This window comes from Gopherus evgoodei, unplaced genomic scaffold, assembly GCF_007399415.2.
Source record: "Gopherus evgoodei ecotype Sinaloan lineage unplaced genomic scaffold, rGopEvg1_v1.p scaffold_98_arrow_ctg1, whole genome shotgun sequence".
Lineage (NCBI taxonomy): Eukaryota > Metazoa > Chordata > Testudines > Testudinidae > Gopherus > Gopherus evgoodei.
Window position 1 is genome coordinate 3189 of NW_022060119.1, and position 9052 is coordinate 12240.

The following is a 9052-nucleotide window of genomic DNA, read 5'->3' on the forward strand; positions in this document are numbered from 1 at the left end:
GGGGGGCTGTGGGTCGGGGGTGAGGAGCTCTGAGGGGGCTGTGGGTTGGTAGTGGGGGGCCCTGGGGGGGCTGTGGGTCGGGGGTAAGGAGCTCTGAGGGGGCTGTGGGTCAGTAGTGGGGGGCCCTGGGGGGGGCTGTGGGTCGGGGGTAAGGAGCTCTGAGGGGGCTGTGGGTTGGTAGTGGGGGGGCCCTGGGGGGGCTGTGGGTTGGGGGTGAGGAGCTCTGAGGGGGCTGTGGGTCAGTAGTGGGGGGCCCTGGGGGGGCTGTGGGTTGAGTGTCGGTCCCAACTCTTCTCCCCCCCCACAGCGCGCCCTGGCAGGGGCCCCCTCGACCCTGGTGCTCCCGGCGGTGCAGGGGGCGGCGGCTGCCGGGGTCCTGGGGCTGCTGGAGGAGAATCTGGGGCTGAGCCCCCTGAACGTGGAGCCGGGCACCTTGCGGGAGCTGGGCCTGAACGCCAGCCAGCCGGCCCTGCTGCTGGTGCGCCTGCCCCCCGCTGCCGGGTACGTGCCCCCCGCCTGCCCCACATGCCCCCCCAGCCGGCCCTGCTGCTGGTGCGCCTGCCCCCCGCCGCCGGGTACGTGCCCCCCGCCTGCCCCACATGCCCCCCCAGCCGGCCCTGCTGCTGGTGCGCCTGCCCCCCGCTGCCGGGTACGTGCCCCCCGCCTGCCCCACATGCCCCCCCAGCCGGCCCTGCTGCTGGTGCGCCTGCCCCCCGCTGCCGGGTACGTGCCCCCCGCCTGCCCCACATGCCCCCCCAGCCGGCCCTGCTGCTGGTGCGCCTGCCCCCCGCCGCCGGGTACGTGCCCCCTGCCTGCCCCACATGCCCCCCCAGCCGGCCCTGCTGCTGGTGCGCCTGCCCCCCGCCGCCGGGTACGTGCCCCCCGCCTGCCCCCTGCCTGCCCCACATGTCCCCCCAGCCGGCCCTGCTGCTGGTGCGCCTGCCCCCCGCTGCCGGATACGTGCCCCCCGCCTGCCCCACATGCCCCCCCAGCCGGCCCTGCTGCTGGTGCGCCTGCCCCCCGCTGCCGGGTACGTGCCCCCCGCCTGCCCCACATTCCCCCCCAGCCGGCCCTGCTGCTGGTGCGCCTGCCCCCCGCCGCGGGTACGTGCCCCCCGCCTGCCCCACATGCCCCCCCAGCCGGCCCTGCTGCTGGTGCGCCTGCCCCCCGCTGCCGGGTACGTGCCCCCCGCCTGCCCCCTGCCTGCCCCACATGCCCCCCCAGCCGGCCCTGCTGCTGGTGCGCCTGCCCCCCGCTGCCGGGTACGTGCCCCCCGCCTGCCCCACATGCCCCCCCAGCCGGCCCTGCTGCTGGTGCGCCTGCCCCCCGCTGCCGGGTACGTGCCCCCCGCCTGCCCCACATGCCCCCCCAGCCGGCCCTGCTGCTGGTGCGCCTGCCCCCCGCCGCCGGGTACGTGCCCCCCGCCTGCCCCACATGCCCCCCCAGCCGGCCCTGCTGCTGGTGCGCCTGCCCCCCGCTGCCGGGTACGTGCCCCCGCCTGCCCCCTGCCTGCCCCACATGCCCCCCCAGCCGGCCCTGCTGCTGGTGCGCCTGCCCCCCGCCGCCGGGTACGTGCCCCCTGCCTGCCCCACATGCCCCCCCCAGCCGGACCTGCTGCTGGTGCGCCTGCCCCCCGCCGCCGGGTACGTGCCCCCTGCCTGCCCCACATGCCCCCCCAGCCGGCCCTGCTGCTGGTGCGCCTGCCCCCCGCCGCCGGGTTCGTGCCCCCCGCCTGCCCCACATGCCCCCCCAGCCGGCCCTGCTGCTGGTGCGCCTGCCCCCCGCTGCCGGGTACGTGCCCCCCGCCTGCCCCACATGCCCCCCCAGCCGGCCCTGCTGCTGGTGCGCCTGCCCCCCGCTGCCGGGTACGTGCCCCCCGCCTGCCCCACATGCCCCCCCCGCCGGCCCTGCTGCTGGTGCGCCTGCCCCCCGCCGCCGGGTACGTGCCCCCCGCCTGCCCCACATGCCCCCCCAGCCGGCCCTGCTGCTGGTGCGCCTGCCCCCTGCTGCCGGGTACGTGCCCCCCGCCTGCCCCCTGCCTGCCCCACATGCCCCCCCAGCCGGCCCTGCTGCTGGTGCGCCTGCCCCCCGCCGCCGGGTACGTGCCCCCTGCCTGCCCCACATGCCCCCCCCAGCCGGACCTGCTGCTGGTGCGCCTGCCCCCCGCCGCTGGGTACGTGCCCCCTGCCTGCCCCACATGCCCCCCCAGCCGGCCCTGCTGCTGGTGCGCCTGCCCCCCGCCGCCGGGTACGTGCCCCCCGCCTGCCCCACATGCCCCCCCAGCCGGCCCTGCTGCTGGTGCGCCTGCCCCCCGCCGCCGGGTACGTGCCCCCCGCCTGCCCCACATGCCCCCCCAGCCGGCCCTGCTGCTGGTGTGCCTGCCCCCCGCTGCCGGGTACGTGCCCCCCGCCTGCCCCCTGCCTGCCCCACATGCCCCCCCAGCCGGCCCTGCTGCTGGTGCGCCTGCCCCCCGCCGCCGGGTACGTGCCCCCTGCCTGCCCCACATGCCCCCCCCAGCCGGCCCTGCTGCTGGTGCGCCTGCCCCCCGCCGCCGGGTACGTGCCCCCTGCCTGCCCCACATGCCCCCCCAGCCGGCCCTGCTGCTGGTGCGCCTGCCCCCCGCCGCCGGGTACGTGCCCCCTGCCTGCCCCACATGCCCCCCCCAGCCGGACCTGCTGCTGGTGCGCCTGCCCCCCGCCGCCGGGTACGTGCCCCCTGCCTGCCCCACATGCCCCCCCAGCCGGCCCTGCTGCTGGTGCGCCTGCCCCCCGCCGCCGGGTACGTGCCCCCCGCCTGCCCCACATGCCCCCCCAGCCGGCCCTGCTGCTGGTGCGCCTGCCCCCCGCCGCCGGGTACGTGCCCCCCGCCTGCCCCACATGCCCCCCCAGCCGGCCCTGCTGCTGGTGTGCCTGCCCCCCGCTGCCGGGTACGTGCCCCCCGCCTGCCCCCTGCCTGCCCCACATGCCCCCCCAGCCGGCCCTGCTGCTGGTGCGCCTGCCCCCCGCCGCCGGGTACGTGCCCCCTGCCTGCCCCACATGCCCCCCCCAGCCGGCCCTGCTGCTGGTGCGCCTGCCCCCCGCCGCCGGGTACGTGCCCCCTGCCTGCCCCACATGCCCCCCCAGCCGGCCCTGCTGCTGGTGCGCCTGCCCCCCGCCGCCGGGTACGTGCCCCCCGCCTGCCCCACATGCCCCCCCAGCCGGCCCTGCTGCTGGTGCGCCTGCCCCCCGCTGCCGGGTACGTGCCCCCCGCCTGCCCCCTGCCTGCCCCACATGCCCCCCCAGCCGGCCCTGCTGCTGGTGCGCCTGCCCCCCGCCGCCGGGTACGTGCCCCCCGCCTGCCCCACATGCCCCCCCAGCCGGCCCTGCTGCTGGTGCGCCTGCCTCCCGCCGCCGGGTACGTGCCCCCCGCCTGCCCCCTGCCTGCCCCACATGCCCCCCCAGCCGGCCCTGCTGCTGGTGCGCCTGCCCCCCGCTGCCGGGTACGTGCCCCCTGCCTGCCCCCTGCCTGCCCCACATGCCCCCCCAGCCGGCCCTGCTGCTGGTGCGCCTGCCCCCCGCTGCCGGGTACGTGCTCCCTGCCTGCCCCACATGCCCCCCCATCCGGCCCTGCTGCTGGTGCGCCTGCCCCCCGCTGCCGGGTACGTGCCCCCCGCCTGCCCCACGTGCCCCCCCAGCCGGCCCTGCTGCTGGTGCGCCTGCCCCCCGCTGCCGGGTACGTGCCCCCCGCCTGCCCCACATGCCCCCCCAGCCGGCCCTGCTGCTGGTGCGCCTGCCCCCCGCTGCCGGGTACGTGCCCCCTGCCTGCCCCACATGCCCCCCCAGCCAGCCCTGCTGCTGGTGCGCCTGCCCCCCGCTGCCGGGTACGTGCCCCCCGTGCGCCCCACACCCCGCCTGCCCCACATGCCCCCCCAGCCGGCCCTGCTGCTGGTGCGCCTGCCCCCCGCTGCCGGGTACGTGCCCCCCGTGCGCCCCACACCCCGCCTGCCCCCCGCCCCGCGTGCCCCCCGAGCCGGCCCTGCTGCTGGTGCACCTGCCCCTCGCTGCCGGGTACGTGCCCCCCGCCTGCCCCCTGCCCCGCGTGCCCCCCCCATCCGGCCCTGCTGCTGGTGCGCCTGCCCCTCGCTGCCGGGTACGTGCCCCCCGTGCGCCCCGCCCCCTGCCTGCCCCACATGCCCCCCCAGCCGGCCCTGCTGCTGGTGCGCCTGCCCCCCACTGCTGGGTACGTGCCCCCCGCCTGCCCCCTGCCCCGCGTGCCCCCCCCAGCCGGCCCTGCTGCTGGTGCGCCTGCCCCCCGCTGCCGGGTACGTGCCCCCCATGCGCCCCACACCCCGCCTGCCCCCCGGCCTGCCCCCCGCCCCGCGTGCCCCCGCAGCCGGCCCTGCTGCTGGTGCGCCTGCCCCCCACCCCGCATGCCCCGCAGCCGGCCCTGCTGCTGGTGCGCCTGCCCCCCGCCACCGGGTACATGCCCCACGGCTGCCCCACGCCCCGCGTGCCCCCCCAGCTGGCCCTGCTGCTGGTGCGCTGGCCCCCCGTGCCTGCCCCCCGCTGCCTGCCCTGCGTGCCCCCCCCAGCTGGCCTTGCTGCTGGTGCGCCTGCCCTCCACTGCCGGATACGTGCCCCCCACACGCCCCCCCAGCTGGCCTTGCTGCTGGTGCGCCTGACCCCCGCTGTCGGGTATGTGCCCCCCGTGCGGCCCCCCTGCCTGCCCCCCACTGCCGAGTATGTGCTCCACGCGCGTGGCCCTCCCCGGCCGGCCCTGCTGCTGGTGTACCTGCCCCATGTTGCTGGGTACGTGCCCTGCCCACCCCCAGCCTGGCCGTCTGCCCCATGCTGCTGGGTACGTGCCCCATGTTCTCTCCTCCTCCCTCCCCCCCCCGCCGGCCTGGCCTGCTGCCCTGCACTGCCCAGGTCTGTGGCCGCGGCTCCGAGTTCACCCCCTGATGTGCTGCTTTTCATATCAGTTCCAGCCTCATGGCCCCCAAGGAGGTGCTGATGAGCAATGGTGAGTCTGGCTCCCCAGGGCCCCTTCCCTACCCCAGAACCTGGGTCCTCTGCCCCCCACGGCTGGGTCTCCCCCCTCGCACCCAGGGTGCCCCCCATGGGCTGGATCTGTCCCCCTGCCCCCCATGGGCTGGATCTCCCAGCTTCCCTGCATACCCAGAGTCCCTCCCCCCAGTGCTGGGTCCTCCCCATTTCCCCCCGAAGTGCCCTGCTTGGTGTGGAGAGCATCCCCTCCACAGCCCCTGGGGTAGGGTGGGTCAGTGCTTGTTAGCTGGGGGGCACAGTGGGGCTGGGCTGTTAACCCCGACATGTCTGTCCCAGATGAGATCATCGGGCAGGTGCTCAGCGCCCTGAAGGAGGAGGATGTGCCGTACACGGCGCTGCTGACGGCTGGAGCCCCCTCCCGGGTATGTCTCTTCCCCCCCGCCTCCCCCAGCCAGGGTGCCCCTCATGGAAACATCCCCCTGCTGACCCCCTCCCAGGGTATGTCCCATCCACACTGGCCACACCCCCAGCGTCATGCTGTGGTACCCCCCTGGGTCCCCCCAGCTCTCACCCAGCCCTCTCCTCAGGTTCTCCGGGACGTCTCTGGGGTGGCCCCCGGGCGAGTGGGCCGCCAGCTGCTGCAGAAGCCGAGCCCAGCACCAGCGCAGCACCCCCCGGTGCGGTACCCGCTGACGGGCGAGCCCCAGATCCTCTTCTGGGCCCAGAACTTTTCTGTGGTCCAGGGCAGCAAGTGGGTCGACCTGACGCCCCAGACATTCGGGGCCGAGGCCTCCGTTGATGTGAGCGGCTCGTTCTGGAGCTCCAACGAGTCTTGGTGAGAGTGGGCCTGTGTTCGGAGTGAGGGGCACTGCAGTGGTGGGGGGGCCTAGGCTTGGGCTAGTCGGGGGGGGGTTGGGAGTGAGGGGCACCGGCAGGGCTGGGCTGGCAGGGGCTGCGGGTCAGGAGTGAGGGGCACCGGCAGGGCTGGGGGGGGCAGGGCTGGGCTGGCAGGGGCTGCGGGTCGGGAGTGAGGGGCGCCGGCAGGGCTGGGCGAGCGGGGGCTGGGGGTCGAGAGTGAGGGGCGCTGGCAGGGCTGGGCGAGCGGGGGCTGGGGGTCAGGAGTGAGGGGCGCTGGCAGGGCTAGTGGGCAGGGGCTGGGGGTCGGGAGTGAGGGGCCTGGGCAGGGGCTGGGGGTCGGGAGTGAGGGGCTGGGCGAGCCGGAGCTGGGGGTTGGAAGTGAGGGGTGCCGGCAGGGCTAGGGGGCAGGGGCTGGGGGTTGGGAGTGAGGGGCGCTGGCAGGGCTGGGGGGCAGGGGCGTCGGGAGTGAGGGGCGCTGGCAGAGCTGGGGGGCAGGGGCATCGGGAGTGAGGGGCACTGGCAGGGCTGGGCGGGCAGGGGCTGGGGGTCGGGAGTGAGGGGCGCTGGCAGGGCTGGGGGGCAGGGGCATCGGGAGTGAGGGGCACTGGCAGGGCTGGGCGGGCAGGGGCTGGGGGTCGGGAGTGAGGGGCGCCGGCAGGGCTGGGCGAGCGGGGGCTGGGGTTGGGAGTGAGGGGCGCTGGCAGGGCTGGGCGAGCGGGGGCTGGGGGTCGGGAGTGAGGGGCGCTGGCAGGGCTGGGCGAGCGGGGGCTGGGGGTCAGGAGTGAGGGGCGCTGGCAGGGCTAGTGGGCAGGGGTTGGGGGTCGGGAGTGAGGGGCCTGGGCAGGGGCTGGGGGTCGGGAGTGAGGGGCTGGGCGAGCCGGAGCTGGGGGTTGGAAGTGAGGGGTGCCGGCAGGGCTAGGGGGCAGGGGCTGGGGGTTGGGAGTGAGGGGCGCTGGCAGGGCTGGGGGGCAGGGGCGTCGGGAGTGAGGGGCGCTGGCAGAGCTGGGGGGCAGGGGCATCGGGAGTGAGGGGCACTGGCAGGGCTGGGCGGGCAGGGGCTGGGGGTCGGGAGTGAGGGGCGCTGGCAGGGCTGGGCGAGCGGGGGCTGGGGGTCGGGAGTGAGGGGCACTGGCAGGGCTGGGCGGGCAGGGGCTGGGGGTCGGGAGTGAGGGGCGCTGGCAGGGCTGGGCGGGTGGGGGCTGGGGGTCGGGAGTGAGGGGCGCTGGCAGGGCTGGGCGTCGGGAGTGAGGGGCGCTGGCAGGGCTGGGCAGGTGGGGGCTGGGAGTGAGGGACGCTGGCGGGGCTGGGGGGCAGGGGCTGGGGGTCGGGAGTGGGGGGCACCGGTGGGGCTGGGGGGCAGGGGCTGGGGGTCAGGAGTGGGGGGCACCACTGGGGTCACTTTCTCTGTCCCCCTATGCAGGCTGGTGCTGAAGTATGCCAACGTTCTGGGGTCCCCTCTGACAGCCACGTGAGTTGGGGGGCGGGGGGGCTGGCTAGGCCTGGGACAGATGTGGTGTCTTTTGGGGGGTCAGGGGGTGACATGCAAGGGGCGGAGCCTGGGGAGTGGGGTAAGTGGGGGGAGGCTGATGGTGTCTGGGGTGGGGGGATCATTTGGTGATTGTGGGTTCTGTTCATTCCCTCTGGGGCCCCCAGCGTTGGCCACTGTCAGACCTTTGGCCTGACTCAGGGTGGCTTGTTCTTATGCTGGCCCTTGGGGGTTTGGGGGGGTCTGGCCCTCAGGTGGCTTTGGGGGGCCTGGCTGGGGCATGTCTGGATGAGCTGTCCCCCCCCTCACCCCCCCAGCTTCCACATGACCAGCTGGCGGTTTCCTGTCTCGGGCCGGGACTGGTTCCAGCTGAACCGCCTGGAGCTGGCGACGCCCTCGGCCAGCCCCACTGTGTTCAACGCCTCGCAGGTGACGGCCCCCAGCAACTACTCCTGGCGCTGCGCCTACCTCAGCAGCCTGCCGGGCTTCGGGGCTGGCCTCCTGCCCCACGGCCCCGGCCCCAGCTGGGGGGTGCTGCTCCAGGACGTGCAGGTACTGGCTGGGATGCCTGGGGTGGAGGGGAGTTGGGAACCCATGGGGAGGCGGGCTGGGGCAGGAGCAGTGGAGGGGTCTGGGGGCCCATGGGGAGGGGGGCTGGTGCTGGGAGCCCAGGGGTGGGGAGGGGGGCTGGGGCGGGAGCAGGGGAGGGGGCTGGGAGCCCAGGGGTGGGGAGGGGGGCTGCGACCCTGGCTTTATCTAACCTCCTGCCCCCCCCCCCCCCCCCAGCTGCAGGGGTTCAATGTGCCGGGCCTGCAGTTCTCCTACGCCAGCGACTGCGCCGGGTTCTTCGCGCCGGGCACCTGGATGGGGCTGCTCACGGCCCTGCTGCTCGGCGCCATCTTCGCCTGTGGCCTCCACGTGCTGCTGGCCCTCAAGACCATGGACCGGTTCGACGACCCCAAGGGGGCCACCATCGCTGTGCCCCAGGGCGAGTAGGGCGGGGCTGGGCCCTGCCCCCCCTGCAGCTGGGAAACCCTGGGTCTGCACTGGGGCCTCAGCTGTGCCCCCTCCGGCGGGGATCCCCCAGGCTCTGTACCCCCTTCTATTCTGCCTCCTGACACCCAGCCCTGGGCCCGGCTGCCCCCCTCCGGCGGGGATCCCCCAGGCTCTGTACCCCCTTCTCTTCCTCCTCCGCTGACACCCAGCCCTGGGCCCGGCTGCCCCCCTTTGGCGGGGATCCCCCAGGCTCTGTACCCCCTTCTATTCCCCCTCCGCTGACACCCAGCCCTGGGCCCGGCTGCCCCCCTCCGGCGGGGATCCCCCAGGCTCTGTACCCCCTCCTCTTCCCCCTCCGCTGACACCCAGCCCTGGGCCCGGCTGCCCCCCTCCGGCGGGGATCCCCCAGGCTCTGTACCCCCTTCTCTTCCTCCTCCGCTGACACCCAGCCCTGGGCCCGGCTGCCCCCCTCCGGCGGGGATCCCCCAGGCTCTGTACCCCCTTCTCTTCCCCCTCCGCTGACACCCAGCCCTGGGCCCGGCTGCCCCCCTCCGGCGGGGATCCCCCAGGCTCTGTACCCCCTTCTCTTCTGCCTCCTGACACCCAGCCCTGGGCCCGGCTGCCCCCCTCCGGCGGGGATCCCCCAGGCTCTGTACCCCCTTCTCTTCCCCCTCCGCTGACACCCAGCCCTGGGCCCGGCTGCCCCCCTCCGGCGGGGATCCCCCAG

The 9052-nt window shown here is 76.5% G+C and overlaps 1 protein-coding gene across 4 annotated transcripts; it reads left to right on the forward strand.

Moving 5' to 3' along the window:
• The first annotated feature begins 433 nt into the window (after positions 1 to 433).
• ATP6AP1 (ATPase H+ transporting accessory protein 1) lies at positions 434 to 8340 on the forward strand. Of its 4 annotated transcripts, none has more exons than XM_030548331.1 (8): positions 434 to 478; positions 2151 to 2173; positions 4961 to 5001; positions 5322 to 5407; positions 5573 to 5820; positions 7264 to 7311; positions 7647 to 7881; positions 8116 to 8340. In XM_030548331.1, exons 3-8 carry the CDS (start codon positions 4971 to 4973, stop codon positions 8323 to 8325), a joined length of 858 nt encoding a protein of 285 aa, XP_030404191.1. In that variant the 5' UTR covers positions 434 to 478; positions 2151 to 2173; positions 4961 to 4970; the 3' UTR covers positions 8326 to 8340. The 4 variants fall into 4 exon arrangements, with proteins under 4 accessions (XP_030404191.1, XP_030404193.1, XP_030404192.1 ...); XM_030548333.1 differs by lacking the exon at positions 2151 to 2173 and adding an exon at positions 4278 to 4300 and having other exon boundaries at positions 462 to 478; XM_030548332.1 differs by lacking the exons at positions 434 to 478; positions 2151 to 2173 and adding an exon at positions 550 to 575.
• The last annotated feature ends 712 nt before the right edge of the window (positions 8341 to 9052 follow it).

Excerpts from the sequence above, each read along its gene's own strand:
- ATP6AP1 (XM_030548331.1), top strand. The coding sequence starts at position 4,971 with ATGGCCCCCAAGGAGGTGCTGATGAGCAATG. Across the intron at positions 7,312-7,646 it reads GGGTCCCCTCTGACAGCCAC|CTTCCACATGACCAGCTGGC; the intron begins GTGAGTTGGGGG and ends TCACCCCCCCAG. Across the intron at positions 7,882-8,115 it reads TGCTGCTCCAGGACGTGCAG|CTGCAGGGGTTCAATGTGCC; the intron begins GTACTGGCTGGG and ends CCCCCCCCCCAG.